We start from the raw sequence: 21,990 nt of genomic DNA on the forward strand, positions 1-21,990 counted from the left end.
AGGGCAAAAGTGGAGCAAGTTCTGCTGAAGCAGGTTTCATAGCAAACTTTTTTTTAAGGAATTTAAGAGATTACAGTGTATTTTTTACTATGAAAATATTTGCAAATAAAGTTAAATATTTTGAAAAGTATAAAGTTACACAAAACAAAAAGTCAATTTTACTGACTGAGCTGAACGTTTTGATACGGAAATAATACGAAGGACGCAGAAGTAAGACTGAAAAAAATAAAATAAATCAGGAAAACAGTGTAAATGCTGACTCTCAACTTTTGCACGGTGCTGTTTTACCAGAAACAGAGGATTTTTTTACACAATATCTGAGCTCCGTCTCTCTCCTAGGAGCAGGTGGGACAGACTCGTCTCCTAACATATCAGCCAAATAAACACGGCTCTTAAAATATCTAATTATTAAACAGGTGACTTGTTAGCGCGTGCCCTAACTGCCATATGTGTTCCATGATCAACTCGCGAGATCGTCGGGCTCGCGGAGTTTTAGCCTGGCACGTGTGCTGGCCTTTTTTTTTTTTTTTGCTACCTTCCCTGAGAACTTTGGTTATCTGGAAAGTTTGTTTTTTTTTTTTTTTAAGTGTGGCTCTCAGCTGCCGAGGCGGATGATGATGATGATGATGGCGGAGCTGATTCAGGGACAGGCCTCGGTGGCTCAGCCAGGAACGAAAGATGACTTCGCAGACACGATACGCCGGGTCCGACAGGTAAAACGTTCACCGGCGAGCGCGTGCGGCGACGCCGGGCGGACCGCGGAGCGTCGTTGTTGAAGCGCGCGGATCGGGGGCCGGAGATTTTGGTGTCGGGGCACCCCGGAGTATAAACACTCCTCATGCACCCTGCAAGCTAACATGCTAACGCTAACGCAGCCGAGGCGGGCGCATAGCTCGAAGCGGACAGATTAAAGTTTACAGCGGACGGAAGACGTGTCGACTCGGGCCTCGGAGGACGTCGGACCGAACCCACGAGCCGAGCGTTGGCGTCCCGAACCGGGGCCCTTCGTGGCGTCGAAGTTTGTGCCACTTTAAGAAAAGTTAAGCCGAATACGTTGCAACCTGTTGTCAAACTCGCAGAAGTTGCAGCTAGCTTAGCGTGCTAACCCTAGAATCCCCAAGTTGCAGCTGGACCCGCGGCGTGAGAAAACACGACGCTTAGCCGGGACTCGAAGCCTGAACATCTGTTAGTTCCCACTACCAAGTTAGTACCAGTGTAACTAGTTGTTGCCCTAGTTACTCGGGCTTCTTTGTAGCCTAATGATGCAATACTGACTTGTAAACTTGTTGTTCTCCTCTAAGCTAATAAGCTTGTGTATCACAAGAGTATTGTGCTGCTTAGGATGGGTAAAAAGTGTTGATTTTGGAGAGCTGCTGTTAGCTAGCTGATAGCATGTTCTGGCAGCACTTTTAGGCCATGTAATGTAACGTCATCTGTTGAAACAAGCCCCCCCCTCAGCTCCTCCTGTTGGACTTTTCCACTGCAACTTTGAAAATGCCAGAAAGATTGGAGCCTTCAAATTAACATTCAGTGGGATGTTTTTGTGCCACCCTGGGATCTGTTGCGGTGATAGGTCATATTAAGTTGGTCAAACACTCCTCTGTTTGCTGTGGTAGATTAGGAAACCCCTCACAACTGTTAATAGTGTATAAACTGGACTTTAGTCATGAGCTACATGGGCTTCCCCCGTGTTGATTACAGGCACTCGCAAGGTTATAACCTTCCAATTTGTGTATCAAATAGATTAGTGCGACAAACTCGAAATAGTCAGTCGGTCAGTGCAGGTTTCAGTTAAGTTGCGGCCTCTCCAACTCATCTCAAGAGCCCTGAAGCTGTATTTTTATTTTTACACGCCTGCTCAGGCGCTTTCCTCCAACAGAGCACATGTCCAGGTGTAAAAACCCAAACAGATGACTGATAATTATCAAATATGCCTTTTTGATTTCCAAAGTGCACTTAAATCACAAATGTGAGTTCAGAGGAGCCACGATCTGGGTGGAGGCGAGCAATCAAATCATGTATAAGGGATGAAATGCAGTTTTATAAGCCGTTCGTATGACGGCGAGCAGTCATTTAGTCCAAAAACACTCAGTTCAGTGAAACTTTGCCCCTTTATTTTTAATTTGTTCTCAGGGTTTTTAGTCAGCACAACCTTTAACTGGCTCTCAGATCGTGAAGTTGCCTCCAAACGTTTCCACGGTCTTTCAGTTTATTGTATTTTTTGCCCCTTCAGCCCCTTTTAGCAGAAGCTTCGCACCAGCAGAGTGGCGTGTGCGTGACACGTTCCAATTCGTCTTCTTCGCTCACAGATAAGAGCGATCATGGGACGTCCTTGATTTTTTTTTCCCTCCCTAAAAAACATTGGCATTAATCTTAACCCCCAGCTCTTTCACAATAACAGCAAAGTCATTTTTATTGTACTAAAGACAACAAGAGTGTTCATTTGAGCATCCAAAATAATCACAAATCTTTTTTTGCCGTGGTGTTACATACCTAATAGGAAAAAAAAAAAGATTTAGTCAGTTTCATTGTATGGTGACGTTGATGTGGGATAAACCAGAGATATGGGAAGTGGAGGCCATGTTATGATACTTAATACGTACGTGTGTGTCACCACAGATGCACATACACCCACTACCTGTTTCTTCCTTCTTGAAGAACAGCTCCTGAAACTGATATTTAAATCGCAACGACACACAAGCTGAAATTACTCTGCGTTTTGTATCAACAGACACAAATAAAGCACCCAGTTGTGTTGAGATCTATTTAAATGGTAACTAATTCACCTCTGTAGAGCGACTCACGTTTGCCAGTGGCACCTGATTAACATTTACCTTGTCCTGGTTCTTCTGAAATGTTAAATTTTATTAAATGTAAATTAGACATAAGCAGTGCGGACCCCTGACAGCTGTGCCACAGTATCTTAATTTGCACGTTTCGCAGCCCTGGAAACTATCTTGGCGGCTCGTCCAGTCCACATCGATGTTTACTTAATGCTCTCAGTGGACAGCGAGGCCGGAGAGGAAGCTTCAGCCAAGAATTTTACTCCAAAATCTATCAGAGCTAAAAGACTGCAAGTCCACCACTGCAGCAAGGCTGAGAAATTTTTACTTCAAGGCGACAGATGACAATCCCTGAGACGGTCACGCCAAAGACTAAAACGATTAAAAACAACACAAACCTGTAGTGATATTTCCAGCTTAATCTTAGTAAAATAAATAAAACAAACTGCTGTGAAACGATTAAATATAACAGTGTTCATGTGTGCACTGAGACGAGTTTATAAAGAGGCTGAATTTATGGACACAAATCTGAAATTATGATTTCAAAAGTTCATAAGGTGACACTGAATGTCACACAGTGTGAGTTGAAGCCTGTTAGCTAAAAAACAGTTTGGCTACTCAAACGATACAGTAACAATATGCTTTTTGAATTAAAAATTGATTAAAAGCTATTAATTTCCGAGCAAATCAAATCATGACATGCCATCAGCTTTAGAAATCGAACCGCAGAGGGTCAAAGAGCCACGTGTTTTGTGAAAATTTATCAAATATTTCTGTTTAAGTATTAATGTAATCTACAGTGCTGTAACTTTGACATGTCCACATCTGCAGAGACAACAGCCTCACACCTGCTTCCTTTTAGACAGCTTTATTTCTATCGCAGCTTTCTGAAGTAGATAATCATCCCTGAAGGTGATGGGAGACTAATTTCCATGAGCATTTTTTTTTTTTTATCGTGAAAGAAAGAAAAAAAATCCAGACAGGCACACATGTCAATTTAGTGTAATTTTCTGAAATGCTATACTTTAGTGTGAAAGCAGAGGTGACAGATTAAGGCAGAATAGAAAATGCTCTCACACGGAGCGTTTAAACGCACCCAATGTGAGAATCTACTTCAGATTGGCGAGTGGTTCCTTTTTTTTTTTTTTTAAAGTAGATTATTTTTCTGCGGCGCTTTTAATACAAATAACTGCACTTTCCTTAGCGCGTGTGAGGCGGACCGCACTGCGTGAACACGCCAGCAGACGGCTTTTATTTATATTTCTGCATTTACTCAGAAATGTGCAGAGCTGTGATTATCCAAGCTGAAACACTGACTTCGATCTGACTTTTGTTAAACCTTTTTTAATTTGATGTTTTCTCACTTGGAAACAAGGTGGAGGATGAAGACGGTTTTCTGGTTTCTACATAGTTCAGAAGTGTGATTGCATAGTAATCAGAGTTGTGGAAGTTACTTGACTCTGAGATGTTTATTACAAGTGCAGAAGCAAACTCAAATTTATATTCGTTTAGATTTTTTCAAATCTTAAAGCATATTAGTGGTAGGTTTTTTTTATTAGGAGGGCATTATGTTGCTCATTTGCTTTGAATTGGGAATAAAATGTTGTTGTGGCAAGATTTGCACTGACAGGTTAATGATAGTATTTTTTCTATTTTATTTTATGAACTTCTTATAAAAGAAAAGCTAGATAATGTACAGAGGGAACGTTGGTCAGATATTAAATGTTCCATCGACTCCTTCATTTTTGCTTATTTAAAGCTCGGACCTAATATGTAATATTTTAGGCACATATGGATTCAATATGTGTAAAATGTTAAACCTAATGAAGCTATTATATTTGTTTGGATTATTAAAACACTTTTCCAAATCACCAAATCTTTTTTAATATTGATGTTTAATGTGTGATTCGTTCTTCGTCTTTTCCCTTTCGCCTCTTTTAAGTCCTCCTGCTGCTGACAGCGCGGAGTGTATTGAGTTTTAAATATATTTTGACCTTTTTTGTAACTTCCAAGCAGCTCCTCTTTAGGCAGAAACGGTGCTGCGATGTCCTGTGGTCTGTGTAAGGTGTCAGTGAAGGCATTACGAGGCAGGCGGGGGACGTTTGGAGTCCACGTTGAGCTGCTGAACTCCGCGCAAAGTGTTGTTGAAGATACCTCTGTGCACAGCAGGTGGCTCCGTTCAAGCCAAACTTTACAGAAAACTCGACGCCGTTACGCAAGCGAGGAGAAAAGGGATAGTGCCGTTCTCATCGTGCAGGGTCGACTGAGATGATTTCTCTAGGAAAACAACAAAAAAAATTGTGCGTTCAAAGAATCTTCTCACTGATCCAGTTGTTTCCATCTGTCCTGCTGTGTTGTCTCCAGATGGCAGCCAAGATGGGAGGAGACCAGATGCCCAACATGAACAGTTCGTGTCCCGTCATAGACCCCTCCCTGTACGGCTTCGGGGGCCAGAAACGATCCTTAGACAATGGAGGTGAGGCACCCACATTCATCAGTTTGTGATAAGTGCTCATTATAAAACAACGTAAATATCTGTAAATCAGTGTCACTCAGAGGGAAGCACAAACATGACCGCTCTGTTCTTATTTATGAACACCGAAGCCTGACAGAATTTACTGCAGTCAGTAATGGTTGATGTATATCCTTATCTTTATTGGTGCGGCTCTACAAATAAAGCATAAATTGGTCATTTTAAATACACTAAATGGTTTGAGAACATGGGGAAAGATTTCATTGGTTTACTTTTGCCGTGACTCCCAATTCATGCTCCTATAGCATAATTTTGTTTTTTTTTTATTAGGCTTTAAGATTTTAGATTGCAATCACTTCTTCTTTTTAGAATTCAGTCTGCTTAGTCATCACAGGCTGGTGCCTTTCTGCCTCTGATTTTCATAACAGAGGTCTGGTTTCTTGGCTGTTTAAAAACACGAGGAACCGGTTTTAGGAAGAGGACGATCCAGTCGAGCCGTCTTTCTCAGAGCCTGTTTTGCTTGACGCGTCATCGTGCTCGTGCCACGTAGCACGGGCGGCTTGCAGGTTGTTGTTTTGATTCAGCTGCACACGGTACAATATTCACCAGACATGTTGAATCAAGCTGCGTCTCTTTTTGTATTATGTTTGGAAATTAACAAACATAATCCTCACAGTTCTCCAAGCGGCTGTGCTCTAACCAGGCCTTCATTTAATGGAATCTGCTGGCCTGTGTGGCTTATGGCCGACCACTGCTCCAGTCACCAGCTGAGGCGCCTGCCAGCTGCCGGCTACAGCTCCAACTACCAGTAAAGTATCCGGACGGTGGTTCAAACCCCGGCTGTGCACCGTGAAGCCCCGCGGCAAATGATCCTGCCAGAAACAAGCAAGTTGAGGAACAAAAACCCTACCTTTTTAGAAGTAGGAGGCTATTCCCAAAACGCAGCAACATCCTCGAGTTCCTCCGCACGGCTGTGAGTTTCATCCTTTCGTCCTCTCACCCGAGTATTTGGCGAGCTCTTTGCTTGTCCCGGTTGCCGCATCCTTGCCTGTGGCTTGGGTAGTTGTCATCAGTCGGTGAGGGCGAGCCGAGCTGGATCCTTGTGGAAAGAGTGGGTCCAAACTCCTCTGTCCTCCAGCATTGCTGCAATAAAAGGCTACGCATCGGTTTGCCGCGTTCCCACGAGAACAGTCTGTTTGTTGTTGTTGAGAGAATGATCCCGTTTGTTTTTAGTGATCAACTACAACTACAGGCTGTGGGGTCTTGTGAAGACATGTCCCGAAAGGCTCTGTGTGTCAGAAAAGTGCTATTTTTATTATTTTTAATTACCTATTTGCTTTGGGGAAAAAAACAAAAAGTTTAAATGTGATTTATTTGTCAGTACTATCAAGACGTGTAGGTTTTCTGGCACCAAAACATAATGAAATAATCTTTTTTTTAATATTTTATTATTTTTTTTAAGGTACAGTAAAACACTTGAGTAATTTTAGTTTTCAGTTCTAACATGAAGAAATGACTCAAACAAGAACAAATTTGTAAAGATTAACATCAGTTATCCAAACAATTTGAATCGATTATCACAACACGTGCTGCATGATGCTTACAAAGAAGCTATCAGAGCATATAAACTGTTTTTATCTCTGTGGGATTGTATTTGTTTATAAGTTGACTAATTATTGACATAACTGCTGTTTTCTGTTAGCAGTTTTACTTTTTTAAAAACCTAACCTGCAATTTAGCGATCACATGGAATGTCTAAGCAACCGTTAAAATACATATTTCTTTATATATTTACATTATCTTATGTACCGTCCCTGAATAAATGAGCTCGAACTGAACTGACGGGGCTTATTTGAGCTGCTTCCACTGATCTGAGGTGAGAGACGTGTAGTTTGGATAATTAAGTGTCACACTGCTGCGAGTCCATGGAAGAGAAAAATACTTTATTTTTTTTTATTTTCTTGCTACACTACAAAGATTTGATCCATTTCATATTCACAAAGTGGAAACACCAGTCATTTACCCCATCTTCCTCTTATCTTGTCACAGTTGTTTGTATGATAGTTCAGCCTTGAATACATGGATAGGAAAATTGTATGCAATTCAAGTTTAGGTTCCTTTGATGCACTGTTTGTTGACAAGAATATGTCCCCAGCTTTTCTCAGTCAAGGTTGTCCTGCAATATGAGCGATCTGACAAAATGTTGTTGTTTTTTTTTTAGGGTTTTTTTCGTTTGCAGTTGGTTCTCATAAATTAGTCGTAATAGAAGTACTCTCGAGGCGCCCCCCACTTCATCAGAAGTCGGTACACCTCCCTTTTTGGTATTCATAGCTGTTCCATTCTCAGTCTTTAACCTCGCCGCTTTTCCGGGAGAAGTGAACTCGGCGCAAACAGCCATAAAATTGATTGAACCCATAAGATATCAATTCAAGTCTTCACGTCCATGGCTGCACATCCTCCAGTGACCCTGCACGACCCTCGCTTGATTCCACCCGTCAGAATTCAATTCGGGACCAGCAGCCAGTGACCCGACCGAGCAGCTCTGATTGAAACGCTCGCTCGTGCGCTCGCAGGTCTGATTTCCATGCTGGTAAAAGCCCCCCCCCCGCCCGCGCGGCAGGTCAGACGCAGACATTCGGGATTGGCAGCTTCAAGCCCATCTACTCCCGTCTCCTCCAGCACTGACTCTCTCTTTTGTCGTTTCGACAATTATTTGCACTGTTATTAGGGCATTTTTCACATTTTAATTGCATTTTCTTTTTTCCCTATCTCTCTCTCTCAGTAGGAAACCATCTTGGGGCAATGGTACAGCAAAGGTGAGCAGAAAATACTCAGTCTTTGTAGTAAAACATTTAGTATTATCTGTAACTAAGCTAGGCCTAAGTTAGGGTTGAAGGTCAGCTCGTCATTTGTTTCACACACACACGATCTCAATCAAAGTTTTACTCCACAAATATCTTTTTATCCCTAATGTTGATCCAATTGAATTAAATACTTCTGTACTTGGGTTTTTAATACATATCCCATGGTGTACTAGAGAGCCACTCGCAGCTTATTTCTCTTTGTTGTTAGTTTTACTCAGTAGGAATCCTTAAAACTAAGTTTTCGTTCTTTTTTTCGTTTGTGCAACAGGGCTTTTACAACAGAAGACTTCAAAGTGCCTGATAAGATGGTGGGATTCAGTGAGTAACCCTCAGTTTCATTATTGTATCCTCTGAGTGGCTGTGGCTCAGTGGTTAGAGCAGTCGCCCTCCAGTGAGAGAGTTGGAGGTTCGACAGTCACATGACTGGGCGAGACACTGAACCCCTCATTTCCTCAGTGGATGAATGGAGTTTAAAGCACTGATTAGACTCTATAAAATGATTTATTCAGGTTAGTTTTGCAGAGTTCTGTATGAATGTGTGTGTGGATGGATAAACGAGGGCACAGCTTGTTGTAAAGTGCTTTCAGTGACCTGGTTGGCTATAAAGTACAGCTTTATTTACCATTATTTTCAGTTTATTTGTATACTTCTCAGTTTGGGTCGATGCTTCAACTAGCTGTTTTTAAAATAAAAAAAAAATAAAATTTTGTTCTCGTTTTTCTAGTTATTGGAAAAGGAGGAGAACAGATCTCCAGAATACAGCAAGAATCAGGTTGTAAGATCCAGATTGCCTCTGGTAAGTAGCGAGGTATTAGAAAATATCGATGGCAGCTTCAGCATTTAATCAACGTTCTTTCAGTTTAGCGGCTTTTTACCTTTTAAAATTTAAGGGTGTTTTTAAATTTTCCTGACAGCTAAATGGAGGTGTAAGTGGTGAGGCCTTCAGGGTTGTGCTTTTCTTCTTATGCTGTGGTGATTTGAAGTGGTTGGCTCTGGCATACCAGTGCAATTTTACATAACAAATCTCTAAATTAGGCAAAGATTGCCCTTTAAGATAAGAAATAAGAATCTTAGACTACTTGTTTTAGTTTATGTACACCGGCACTTGTTGCATATCAAACTGCACTTTAAAGCTCAGAGAGTTCAGATTGTAGGTGTTGAAATTGAGATACTTTTCACGTATTTTATGCCAGTTTTTCTTTTTGTGAAGACTGCACACGTTCTTGTATGTGAGGATGATTTTTCTGTTTGTTTGACTCTGTTTTGTCACAGAGAGCGGGGGCATGTTGGACAGACCGTGCACACTGACTGGGAGCCCAGAAAACATTGAGTAAGTTGCATCATTGGTGGCAGCGAAGCGCCGTAGAATATTAGAGAAGGCGCGGCGTCGTTGTGATATAGGACACAAACTCAAAGTTCTGTTTGCATCTCAGGGTCAGTCTCTTCTGATGCAGGAAAATGAGACTTAGCAGAGTGAGTGTGGTGACGCGTGTCTTCGCTGTGGTTTGCTCCTCTCCACAGCCAGGCGAAGAGGCTGCTGAGTGAGATTGTGGAGCAGTGTCGGTACGGTCCAGGCTTCCACAACGACATGGACGGCAACAGCTCCATCCAACAGATCCTCATCCCCGCCAACAAAGTCGGCCTGGTCATCGGCAAGGGGGGAGAGACCATCAAACAGCTGCAGGTCTGCTCATAGGATGCCGTAACATAAAGCACATTCAAATGGTCTTTTTTTTTACTTCCTGCCATCAGTCTCCCTGTCATGGCGCTCTTTCTTGAGTGTTGTAGTCTCACCACAAGATGGATGTTTACTGAAGTAGACATTTGTAGCAGTGTAGGTTTTTTTTTCCCCACTGTTTAGTTGATAATGATAGTCCTCGTCCTTCCTATTTCGTTCGCATTGCTACAAAGATTATTTAGATTCAGAGACCAACTGGGTTATGCCACAGGCTTTCTGTCCTTCCTGAGTGAATAGTGCTTTGGGCCCCAGGTAACCATGGTGGTTTGTGTTCCTGTGTGATTGTACCCCTGCAGGAGAGAACAGGAGTGCAGATGATAATGATTCAGGATGACCCCATGCCCACCGGAGCAGACAAGCCCCTCAGAATCACTGGAGATCCCCACAAAGTGCAGGTCGGTTTCAGAAAAGCCATTTTTCCTGTTTGTTCTCAATCTACACATCTTACGCCCTCAGAAGACATCTGAGGATGTTACAGTCATCGTTGTTTCGGTTGATATTAAGCATTTTTTGTAAAATCTGCCTTTTTGCATGCTTCTCAATTTTCCTTCCAGCAAGCCCGTGAACTTGTGGTGAAGCTCATTCGGGACAAAGACCAAGGAGACTTCAGGGTTGGCAGGGCAGATTTTGGATCCAAAATGGGTGGAAGTAGTCTGGATGTAAGATTCAAATTCAAAGCCCTAAATATATTCCCCTTCATAAGTATGGAGCGAAAAAAATTGAAAAATCCTTAAATTTTCCTTTCTTTTTTTTCTCATTTTGCAGGTGGTTGTGCCCAGATTTGCAGTTGGTATCATCATTGGCAGGAACGGAGAGATGATCAAGAAGATTCAGAATGATGCTGGTGTCAGGATCCAGTTCAAACAAGGTAACATTAACAAGCTCGGCTTATTTGTTTGATTCGGATTTTGTATTTATTTGTCTTCCATCCACATAACGGTCCCTACACCTCCTAAAAATGACAATATACAGTTTACAATTAACTTCAAATGTTATCAGTTAAGGAAATAAAAGCATAATCCAACCTTTTCTCCATCCAAGAGTTGTTTTTTCAAGTGGAGCGTGTGTTGTTTTGTTCAGACGATGGCGTCAGTCCTGACCGTGTCGCTCAGGTGATGGGCCAGCCCGACCACTGCCATCACGCAGCCCACCTCATCAACGAACTGGTTCAGACAGCTCAGGCAAGTGCTGCTGTTCTTAATTGAAACAAGACAAGATTATGGTTAAATGACTTGATGTTAGAATTTTATCCAGCAGGCTTTTAAAATCACAAACAATGGTGAGTGCTAATTGGTAATTAGGGTGGTGTCTCCCGGGGCTGCGGTTGTTGGAGACTAGCTGGCAATTAAACGTTGTGAGAAACCGCGAGAATATACGTAAAACCTCAGTTGCCGTCTCACTGAATTCAGAGTATTTGCATCCAGCTTTTGAACATCAAGCCTTATTTTTGTGTGCGCAGCTTGCAGCTCTGTGTTCCTGGAGAGCACGTTGTAGATGGGCGACTTCTAGAATAATTTTTCAATAATTATTTATCATCTGTGTGCGTTAAAAGCTGGACATTTGGATTTGGAGCCTTAGAAATTCTCTGTCATAAAGAGATCTCCCACGCAGCTCTGGTGCTCCTGAGAGGCTGTAAATGCCCACAACACAACTGAGACTGGTTTGAGTTTCCCGCAACATCTCTGTGGGTATTTTGAGAGGAAAATATTTCCGATTTAAAAAGTTGGATGCTGTTCGCCAGCAGTCGCACCACCGTGACATACTTCTTTTAGGTGAACAGATGAAATATCCAAGCATTTTAACTGTGACACTTTCTTCTTTGTACCTCCTAATAGGAGCGAGATGGATTTGGCGGCGTTATGGGACGTCGAGGGCGAGGTGACTCTAACATGGGAGGACCTGGGGGACTGCAGGAGGTGACGTACGCAGTACCTGCTGATAAGTGTGGCCTGGTGATCGGCAAAGGTACGGAAAAGGTTTTAATTTAGTCCTGCTAGCAACTTAAACTCATTGACGCTGATATCAGCTTGGTGAACTTTGTCCGTGCTTTATTTGTCCTGTGTGCTTGTTACTCTGATGCATTTAGCAACTTAAAATGTGTATTTTTGTCTTCTTTGGAAAAACGCAACAGTTCATCAAAACGATCAGCCTTATTAAAAAGTAAATCCAGCTCGCCAGACGGCTGCTTTTCTTTGAATAACCAAACGCCATTTGGTGTTTGGCCACTACGTGAAACTGATAAGAAGAAGAGGAGGGGTGCAGGGGGGAGATGTGACCACCCTATTCTCCCCCAGGGTTCATGTATACAGCACAAGTGGTATTCATTGGCTTCACTAAGGGCTTAATGACGGGGATAATGCGTGTAATGTGACATTAATTGTTAAAGGTGCATAATAACAGCCCTCAATCATGTGGAAGGCTGCCTGGCATCTAATGAGGGTCTTTCAGTCCAATAGAGTGCAGCGAGGGAATGAATAGAAGGAATTAGCTTATTGGCTATTCATGCCCACTCTATTGGCAGCTATTTAAAAGTCATTGACCAGTGCATTGGAAGGAGCTGTGTGTGTGTGCGCGCGCGTTGTATGATGGCATGCATGTCGCCTCGGTGTGTGTGCGTATGTGCAGCGGTGGGCGGTCCAGCGGGGGCCTCTTTACCTAAGATAAAAACATGGCAATAGAAATGTCAAGTGGCTTTTGTGCTTGTAGTGGGCCAAGGGAAACAAATAAACCTGGGCGTTGCGTCCCCCTCTCTCCACATTAGCATATGAAGCGAGGCAATATGGTGGAGATGGCGGTGGGTCTGGGTGCTGTCAGCCAGCCCTTAAAGGATCCAGTGATTAATATCTTTACGATGCCATATGCAGCCGGTCGCCCCTCAGTTTTGACCCCATGCGCGCACACACTCAGTCACACACAGCTTGATAAATCAAACCACCCACCAGCCTGTTTGGACTTTATTGTGACTATGAATTCAGCGCGAGAGGCATAACAAGGTTCCCGCTGGTACGATTATGAGTTTGGGCCTGACGTGCTCATATTGGGTCTTTATCGAAGGTAGATTTAGGTCAAAGTCGAATTTTGCTCGCCTCCAGACATGGCTGCAAAATTTCTATGCTGAGTAGAAGATCAGCCAACTCATTATTTTACGATGTGAGAAATCTCAGATTTTGTCAGAGCAGGTGGAGATGCTCGGTAACAAGAAGTTGTCAAAATGAGCGTTTCAGCATTTTACTGGCACTCTAAAGTTTTTCCCTCGTGTTCAAGGATTTCCTTACTTTTTCAGCATTTTGTGTTTTTATTGAAGCTTTGCATAGTCAGATAGTGTGTATCTTTTTAACATATACAACAAAAAATCTATTTTAGGACCATTAAAATGATTTTCTGATCAACATTGTTTATTGACCTAATTTTCTTGATAAAGTGCAACACATTAAATCTATTAAATGTTAAAGTAGAGCAGAAAAAAGGAGAAAAGGTTGCTTTTTTATTTTTCCAAGGATAAAAATTGTAAACTTTTGTCAACTTTTTTTTACATATGTGTGTTTCAGAGCACATAAACAGATTAAAATATAAAACAAATCTTTAAATACTAACTAGGATTTTAAAGGAGTAAGACTTTGTTTGATGCAGGGATGTTTCAGAAAGATTAGATCCTTGTTCTTTCAAGTGGAACGGTCCTTATTTGCAGTTTGGCGAGGAAAATATGGACACGTGAAGCTGCAGTTGCCTGAGAACTGTCATGTTAAGCTTTCGAACGGTGTAATCGCTCTTTACTGCCTGGGAGCGTTTTTTATTTTCCGGACCAGCAGCTAACCAGGCCCTCAGCCTCGCCTTGAATGCCGTCACCAGTTGCACTTTTGTGCAGCTCACTAAACCAGTCTCATTAATAAGGGCCGTATTATCTGCCCTCTCCACAGCCCAGTCCATGAAATGAATAGCCAGGGTCTTCATTGCTCTCTGCCGTCTGACCAGAAGAGATCATAATGGCTTCATTAAGGCAGAAGTTTCATTTGGTTGACAATGGGTTAATGGCCCATGTGCAGTCTGTTGGCAGCGAGGAGAACCCTACCATAGGAGAAGAATCTGATGAGCGTTTTCATTTGCGGGTCAGCCAGGGTCATCAGAGTGTCAGCCGCAAGTGAACAAATGTGTAATTGATGTTAGGACAGCCCCGGTGTCCCCCCTCGGGAAGCACCCCTCCCTCTGTCCCCTTTCTCGTAACACAAAGTCGAAAATGGGGAAAAAAGTAAGAGACAAACAATATCCCCAAAGGAGGATACGCTTCATTTTTGTCCCTTTTTTTTTCCCCCTGCCAGCTACGTTTTCTCTCTCCCTGCTGGTGTAATCGCTCTTCTCGCACGTCGGGGGAAACTGGCATATGAAGCCAGGCGGGGGGTGGGGGGAGGCAGGAGATGTTGTCTTTTGTTTCCCGATTTGCATGGATGTTACAAGAGAAAGGGAGATGACACACACGCCAGGTTTTTCAAAAGGTACGACCACCGCATGAATTTAGGGAGCCTGATCAAGGCGGCGAAGAGAAGCCTGGTCTGAAGCAACGTTTAGAAGAGATCGTAGTCGTAGGAACTCTGCCGTCTCGCTCTCAGGTGGGAGGAAAGTACGTTTAGAAGCTGTTGCTTGTTCAGCAGAAAAAAGGTTGGAAAGATGTGTTTAAGTCTCCATTTAGATTATGGAATTACTAAAAAGGGAGGGAAAATGGTCAAATTCTTATTAAAACTTGTACTGATGTGCAACACAAAAACAGACTTCATATGCTTTTTACCTATTTTTATTTGTTACAAAGATGGTGACTGTTAAAGAAAAAATGCTCACTTTTTTATTTTTCTGCGGGTTTACTTCTCTGTTACACCATCAGCAAACATGGCTTAAATCACCACCCACTGGTGACTACACAGCCTGGTTTATTCACAATTTCATGTCTTAAAAGATATTGCCTCAAGTCTTTTGTGGCTCCGACACCAGCTTTGCAGAAACTGATTTTTCAGCTCTAATAATATCAGCTGATTGAGCATCTTTTTTTAATCTAAGGAGAGGAAAAAAGTTATTTAAAATCATTCAGAAGTAAGTTTACTGACCCCTGCGTCTAAATTGAGGTTTACAAATTAAAGCAACTTTATTTGAGTGGAGATTTGAGAAGAATTATAGGTAACATGGGTGCCATTTTATTTTTTGAAGTGGCATAATAGATATTCATGTTTTAGAACTTGCTCACCATCTTTACATGGTTCGTCTGTTGAAACTAGTATTAAATTTTCCTACTTTCTCAGGTGGAGAAACCATAAAAAACATCAAGGAGCAGTCTCGTGCCCACGTGGAGCTACAGAGAAACCCGCCGCCCAACACTGACCCCAATGTGCGCATCTTCTCCATCCGAGGCACCCATCAGCAGCTGGAGAAAGCCCGTCAGCTGATCGATGAGAGAATTGGGGTAGGTGGTCCGGCCCCGTCACCCACAGTACTCCACCCCCCCTCCCTTCCTCTCTTTCTCTCCCTCCCTCCCTCCCTCTCCAAAATGCTATTGTCTGGCCTGATATTCATGAGCGCACATGTCAGTTCAGGGAGCTGCTGGGCTGCTGTGGTTCTGGTGGCCAGCAGGATGTCACCAGAGGTTAAACATGAAGAATCCATCAAATGGACTTAATGGAGTGCATCAGCGCTCGCCTCTGCCCTTTGACCTTGCCTGTTGGCTCCCTTTAAACACAAGTGTGGTCTCACTCGCCTCCTCTTCTCTTTCTGTTCTTCAGGGCCCGGGGATTGGCAGTAACAGCAGCTTTGGTATGAATACTTACAACCAAGGACCTACTACTCCTCCTCAGCAGTAAGCTCCCGTTCCTCACATTTAACATTTTGAAATAGTTGTACACACATCCCTGCTTAGACGTCTACTGTCACTGCACCACAGGGTGTTCTGTGGAAATTGACAGGGAAGTTACCAGATAAACTCTGGTTTTTGTTTGTTGTTTTTTCTGAAGTGGCCCTCAGATGTTCATGAGTGGAGGATGGGGTACAACTTTTCAGATATGGCAGCCTCAAGGCCAGCAAGACCACAGTAAGTATTTTTCTCAGCGTTTACCGTATTTTCCGGACTATAAGGCGCACTTAAAAGCCTTCAATTTGCTCAAAAAATGAAAGTAGGCCTTATAATCCGGAGCGCCTTATATGTAAGAAGTCATAATGTTTTAGTACAACTTTGGCAAACTACAAAGTTGCACTGCTTGCAGCATTATGGCTCAGTTATAGTCGCCCACGGTGGAGGTATTTATACTTGATGCTTACGTCGGTGCAGTATCCTTCCGTGAGTTTTGAACCGTTTGATTATCTTTGTGATCTCTCATTAGGGATCATATAAATGCTGATACAGGCGAACCAGCTCCGCTAGAGCGCCAAAATCATCCATTTTGAATGGAGCATGGTGTGCGCGAAGTTACAAAAATTGGGGGGTGCACGACGATTGGCCTTATAGTCCAATGCACTTTATATATGACAAAAGTTCAAAAATGGACCATTCACTGACAGAGCGGAAAATACAGTAATTATAAATGCACCAAATTATTTGGCATTCCTTGAAGGAATTCATATCGCCTCCCTGTCTTTCATGGCAGATTTTGGTCAAATTTTAGCATCAACGTTGTTCTTGTGTGATCTGTTAGCGTTTGGAAGTACATGTTTGACTCTCAGCGCCGATCAGATTTCAGCCATCTTGAATTGGGTTGACTCCAAAGCTTAATTAGTTGTAGATGTACATCCAATAATTACTCAGTTTCATTAAAATCCGTCCACTGGTTCCTGAGATATTTTCCTAACAGACACAGTATCGTGGTGGGTGATAACTTGGACTCTGCTAAATAGATAAGTAGAACTGGCGTCTGACTTTGAACAGAAGGAGCACAGATTTGATGTTCCTGCGGACGCTGGCCGTGTGTTTCCTGTTCGCTGGCCGTCAGAGGAATTCGTTCTGAAGCAGATCTGTGAAGAAGAGCAGAAGCTGGGGAAGCAGAAAGCAGCTCCTGCTAAATCCGGTCGTGTTTTCTGTGTCTGGTTTCAGGTCACAATGGATCCCAGACGGGCCAGATGGACTGGGAGCAGTATTATAAAAAGCTAGGCAAGAGTCACTCAAAAGCATAAGAATATTTAGGGTCGAATCAAAGCTGTTTCAGATCTGGGTTCAGTTCTCATTCACACCAGTTGAGCTCGCTCATTTACAAAGATTTCTGAAACCATGATTGTGCTGAATGATTCTTTTAAAATGTCAAAGTGAAAAGGTGCATTTAAGGTTTAAAAGTCAGCTTGTTTGTTTGCAGCAGGTCAGCAAAACCAGCCCCAGAGCACTGCTTCGGACTACAACAAAACCTGGGGTACGTTCAGGTGCAGGCAGTTATTATAAACATTAAATACATTCCTTGTTTTCTTTCTTCTCTGATGGTGTCTTTTTCATTTATTCATATTTATTTAGGCCAGACAGCTGGTCCTGGATCTCAGCAGACCTCTAATCCTGACTACAATGCCTGGGTTGACTTCTACAGACAGCCGATGGCCTTCTTCAACCAGAGCGCTCAGCAGACACCAGCCCCGGGCCTTCAGGTGAGACCCACTGCCGTGTGTGTGTGTGTGCGGACACTGCATCTATAAAACATTCAGCCAAGGCTGCCAGGAACGACTTCTCTTATTACAAATCATCTATTGGCTGATCATTCATTGATTAATCTAAACTCCAAAGATCATAATGAGCCATTTTATTTTAGTTTTATATTTAGCAGTCAAATTTAGCATTTATGGTGTAATGCAAAATGAGATGTAAATTAAAAATGAAAGGTTCAGTATATTTAACATGTAAGGATGATATTAAGAACTGCAGAAAAAAGATGAGTTTAGTCACATAGTCCTGCTTCACAGAAAGAGAGAAATAAAACTATTTAAAAAAAGAGACTATTATTTAGAAATTGCTTTTTTTTAATTCAGCCTAGATGTATTTTACATAATAAACCAATTGTGTTTATTTCATGTGTTATATGTAAGAATTAATCTGATTTAAATTTAAGTTTATCTTCACAATAAAAGGTGTTTTAAAACGAACAGAAGTCCGACGAATCAGTAAAGCAGCGCATAAACACACAGGTGTTGTGCTGAGAGATGTTCCCCCGTCCAAGTGTAGGACATGTCCAGCCATCAGGACGCTTCTCTGCTGCCGTGGACAAAAAGGAGATGGAAAGAAATCAGGTTTTACTTAAAGTACCGTTTCTAAAAAAAATAAATAAATAAATAACAGAGGAAACCAAACAGAGGGGTTCAGATCTCAATGGGGAAACGAAACTCAACACAACACCGGTGCTCTCTGCGTTATATCGGCCCCGATTCTGGTCGAAAAGTTTCCTCAAACATTTATTCAGCCTGTCTGACTTCGTTGTTGTTTAGCAGCCTAAAAAGGACTTTGAAACCGAAGCTCGACTGACGTACGGAACATTAAAGAAATTCAACGAGTTGATTTAAAAACGGCACTAACGACAGATTTACGTGATTGACGAGCAGTTTGCGTCACAGCCAGCCATTCGTTCAGATGCTGTTTCGAACGGTAAAACCTGCAGCTGAGCGCTCGCCTGTCGCCGTGTTTACTGACGGTAAAACGAAATGAAATGTGTTTTGTTCTGCAGGATCACTAGAGGAGACGCCCAGGTTAAAGACTTGAATCACTGAGGATGAAAACAGCCCTTTGTTTTTTAACGGAAGGGGTTCTAGATTTACAACGCCTTGAAGACTTTTTTTCTTAGTGAGAAACACTAGCTGTAGAATGACTTGTATGATTAAGTAATATTTCTAAAATCAGGAACATTTGTTTGTTACTAAATGCTTGTGTACACTGTTATTTTGGATAGACAGTATCTGGGATCCCTTTTTGGACTTGAGAGAGCTGTTTTTTTTTGTTTTTTTATCTATATTTTTCCTGTCTTGACTCAGATTGTAAGCGCCAAAACAAACCCGAGAGTTGTAACATTTCAAAAGGCAATATGATCTATTTTTTCTAGTTCTGTGGAAATGAAACCATGATTATCTGCTTAGCAGTCTTGAATACAGTTTTTGTCACACGTCAGATGTTTAAAAAGAGCGTTTAAGATGGTTTTCTTTTGTTGTTGTTGTTGTTTCTCCTTTTTACATAATTCAGTGAAATGAAACTGTGATGTTTTGTTACAGGAAATGTATTTTTGTTACAAGGTTTAAAAGAAAAAAGAAAAAAAATCAGATTTAATGTCCGCCAGTGGCAGTAGTTCTAATTTAATTCCTGTTGTGCGTTGTTTGCTGTTTTTTCATCGTCATTTTATTGTTCTCTGGTTTAAAAACATAAAAAAAGAAAAAAAGGTGCAATATCTTATTTCACTTTTGAGACAAAGATGGTTTCTCTAATATTTTGACAGACTTTTAACTTGTAGTTTTAAGATGATATTTTTTTTTCTTATTTTGAAATTGAGATGTCATGGATAATTTATTACAGTGATCTGAAATGATAGGATTTAGGGGGATGTTGCAAATAGCTTTTTTGCCTTTACTACCTTGTAAAACGATGTATATATGCTCATATATTTGACTGTTAATTTAAGATATATATGTTTCATATATATATATTATATACACTTATTATATACAAATTATTGTTTCCTGCCGTCTGTGTTGCAGGAAAAGGTTTCCCTCTTTTCTGTTCTGTTTTTTTTTTCTTACTGAAAATGTTCAAAGATTGTGAATGTGTGATTTTTGAAATTTGATGTTGCATCTTATGAAGAAGAAAACAAAGAAGTGGTAGATTTTTTTTTTTCTATGTGTGTGTGTATACTCTGTTCCTAAACTATTCAAGACTGCTAAGCTGCTGCAATTCGTACCCGTGTAATAATTAATGTAGTATTTTTGTTTTAAGTATTATGATAAAAGGAAAAAAAAAAGAAACTCGTCTTATTTGGTACCTCCCAGTTCGCCGGCGTCCCGCTGAGCCCTCGCTGTGGACTCAGCGGGACGCTGGACTCAGTCCAATGCTAATAACCTTTTTAATTAATTTTTTTATTTCTTTGTGTGATCTAATATAAATGCATCATTATGGAGAATGATTCTGGTATTAATGTCATTTCTTAATGAAAAGGGATATAATTTCAAATTGTCTAATTATGGTGTTTATTTTCCTCTGTGTGTACAGTTTAACCGTGTATTAAAAGAAGAAAAAACACAAAGAAAAAACCTTCAGACTACCTTTATGTGTACTGTTAAGCTGATTTTGTTTCTGTTAGATGAATATTATAACCATTTGGATGTCTTTTTGTTGTATTCTGCTACTAAAGTGTTGAAACTGAAAGCTCTATTGTGTGTAATACCAGATGAAACCTAGAGGATATATAGGCCAAATGTATGTTTTCTTGTTTTCTAAGAAGAAAATGTATATTTTCTATAGTCTACTGCCAGTTCTCAAATTCAAATAAAATTTCCGCAAGCCTCCCTGTTGTGCAGTTGTCGCAGATTTTCCACTTTTTCAGAGCTCGGCTTGTTTGGTCACATATCTACAAATCGGTGTCTTCACCTGGAGGAAAAGGTGAAGAATTTAATTTTTTTTTTCTTTTTCTTTTAAAATAGAGAGACGTTTGAGTTTCAGAGTAAAATGTTAATGTTTTTGCAGTTTCAGGGGAAATCTTTCAGCTTTTTTCTTGTTTCTTTGCGCCTGAAGCTCAAAGAGGACCCCTTAACGATTCCCCTTGTGTCCCCGTCCAGCAGCGTCTTGTCTCCTCAACCTCCTGTCCAATCAGATGTTCCAGTCTAGCAGTGTCTCGTCCCTCGGCCTCCTGTCCACTCAGATGTCCCCGTCTAGCAGTGTCTTGTCCCTCAGCCTCCCCCCAGCACCCGGAGCGCCTCCAGCTCTCTGCCCATCTTTGCCCCCAGCAGGGATCCAGGAGCCTCCTGCCTCCTGGATCCCTGCTTTGATGCTCTGCAGCTGTTTCCAAATCCAGTCCTTGATTTTGATCCCTGTCCTCTCTAACGGCTCGTCCCTGCGGACAAATCGGGACCTGCTGGTCTCTTTTTTTTTTTTTTTTTTTTTTTTTTTTTTTTTTTTGTGGCCCTCCTCATATTTTAGCTTTTTGAATAAGTCGGGTGTGAAAGGCATGCTTCTCGGAGACTTATAATCTACTTCATGGGTTGTTTTATGACGCTCCGTCAGCGACAGCGCTACTTTTAATCTGCTCAGGTGATGAAACGGGATTAAAGTGTGTGAATAGAAACCCTTAAGGAGCCGGTTACTGTAGTGGGCCCCGAAACACAAAGAAATTTCACAAAATCCCCAGAAATCTTAAAGCACATTTAACAAAAATCCATCCAACATTTTAGAAAACAATTCTTCTTTTCTTACATGTTGCTCCATGTAGTTTGTAAAAGTCCAGTGGTTCTAATTATTATTATTATTATTATTTGTTAAATAATAATTAGAAATTTTCTGGTAGACTGTGTGTTGGTCTAATTCTTTTGAAACTTTCCAACTTATTTAAACATTTTTTTTTTTAAATTTTTTGTCCCACAGCTGCTTTACTAATTTAAACTCTGCTTAATATTTATTTCTGTTTCACCAGTTGACACTAAAAGTAATCCCAGGTCACTTTCTGTAGACTAAATGTTTCACTCCAGTTATATGAACTTTATTTTAATGTTTTATTTCAGTTTGATTTATTATTGTTCTCCATCCATATTCAGTTCACCATTCCAATTAAAATCCAAGTAAAACAAAGAAGTCAAATCTGTCCTATAAAATATAGTTTGTGTTAAAATCATGGATCCAGCTGCAAAATCAAAGGCACCAGCCTGCGCAAACACTGAACACACGGGCTTCTTTTGTTGGAATTTTAGATTCTGCAACTGAAACAAAACCTTAAAGCTCCTCAGACTCAACTCCAGACACCTCCTCCTCCTCCTACTCCACTGAGCCTCATTCACACACATCACTCCTGAATGGTCGATTTGTATTTTTTTTTCTTTTCCTGCATCTGTTTGAACCTAAATTAGTGACTAGAACAGGACTGAAAGAATAAAACAAACTTTAAAACATTACAAACAATCCCACAGAGCCCCATTTGTTCGCCTATTTCACTAAAATTT

General features: G+C 41.3%; 1 protein-coding gene across 7 annotated transcripts; it reads left to right on the forward strand.

Moving 5' to 3' along the window:
* Positions 1-582: 582 nt before the first annotated feature.
* fubp3 (far upstream element (FUSE) binding protein 3) lies at positions 583-20,346 on the forward strand. Of its 7 annotated transcripts, none has more exons than XM_017407893.3 (19): positions 583-713; positions 5,148-5,259; positions 8,039-8,072; positions 8,389-8,438; positions 8,845-8,916; positions 9,393-9,450; positions 9,642-9,804; positions 10,155-10,253; positions 10,413-10,517; positions 10,624-10,726; positions 10,939-11,039; positions 11,694-11,823; positions 15,144-15,304; positions 15,621-15,694; positions 15,849-15,925; positions 16,922-16,978; positions 17,178-17,231; positions 17,330-17,457; positions 18,525-20,346. In XM_017407893.3, exons 1-19 carry the CDS (start codon positions 612-614, stop codon positions 18,531-18,533), a joined length of 1,689 nt encoding a protein of 562 aa, XP_017263382.1. In that variant the 5' UTR covers positions 583-611; the 3' UTR covers positions 18,534-20,346. The 7 variants fall into 7 exon arrangements, with proteins under 7 accessions (XP_017263382.1, XP_017263383.1, XP_017263385.1 ...); XM_017407894.3 differs by having other exon boundaries at positions 17,181-17,231; XM_017407896.3 differs by having other exon boundaries at positions 8,042-8,072.
* Positions 20,347-21,990: the final 1,644 nt, after the last annotated feature.

Source organism: Kryptolebias marmoratus, linkage group LG14 (genome assembly GCF_001649575.2).
Source record: "Kryptolebias marmoratus isolate JLee-2015 linkage group LG14, ASM164957v2, whole genome shotgun sequence".
NCBI lineage: Eukaryota > Metazoa > Chordata > Actinopteri > Cyprinodontiformes > Rivulidae > Kryptolebias > Kryptolebias marmoratus.

Coding starts and splice junctions, on each gene's coding strand:
- fubp3 (XM_017407893.3), top strand. CDS start 612: ATGATGATGATGATGATGGCGGAGCTGATTCAGGGACAGGCCTCGGTG. Junction 8,073..8,388: donor GGGGCAATGGTACAGCAAAG/GTGAGCAGAAAA, acceptor TTTGTGCAACAG/GGCTTTTACAACAGAAGACT. Junction 16,979..17,177: donor GCAGTATTATAAAAAGCTAG/GCAAGAGTCACT, acceptor GTTTGTTTGCAG/CAGGTCAGCAAAACCAGCCC.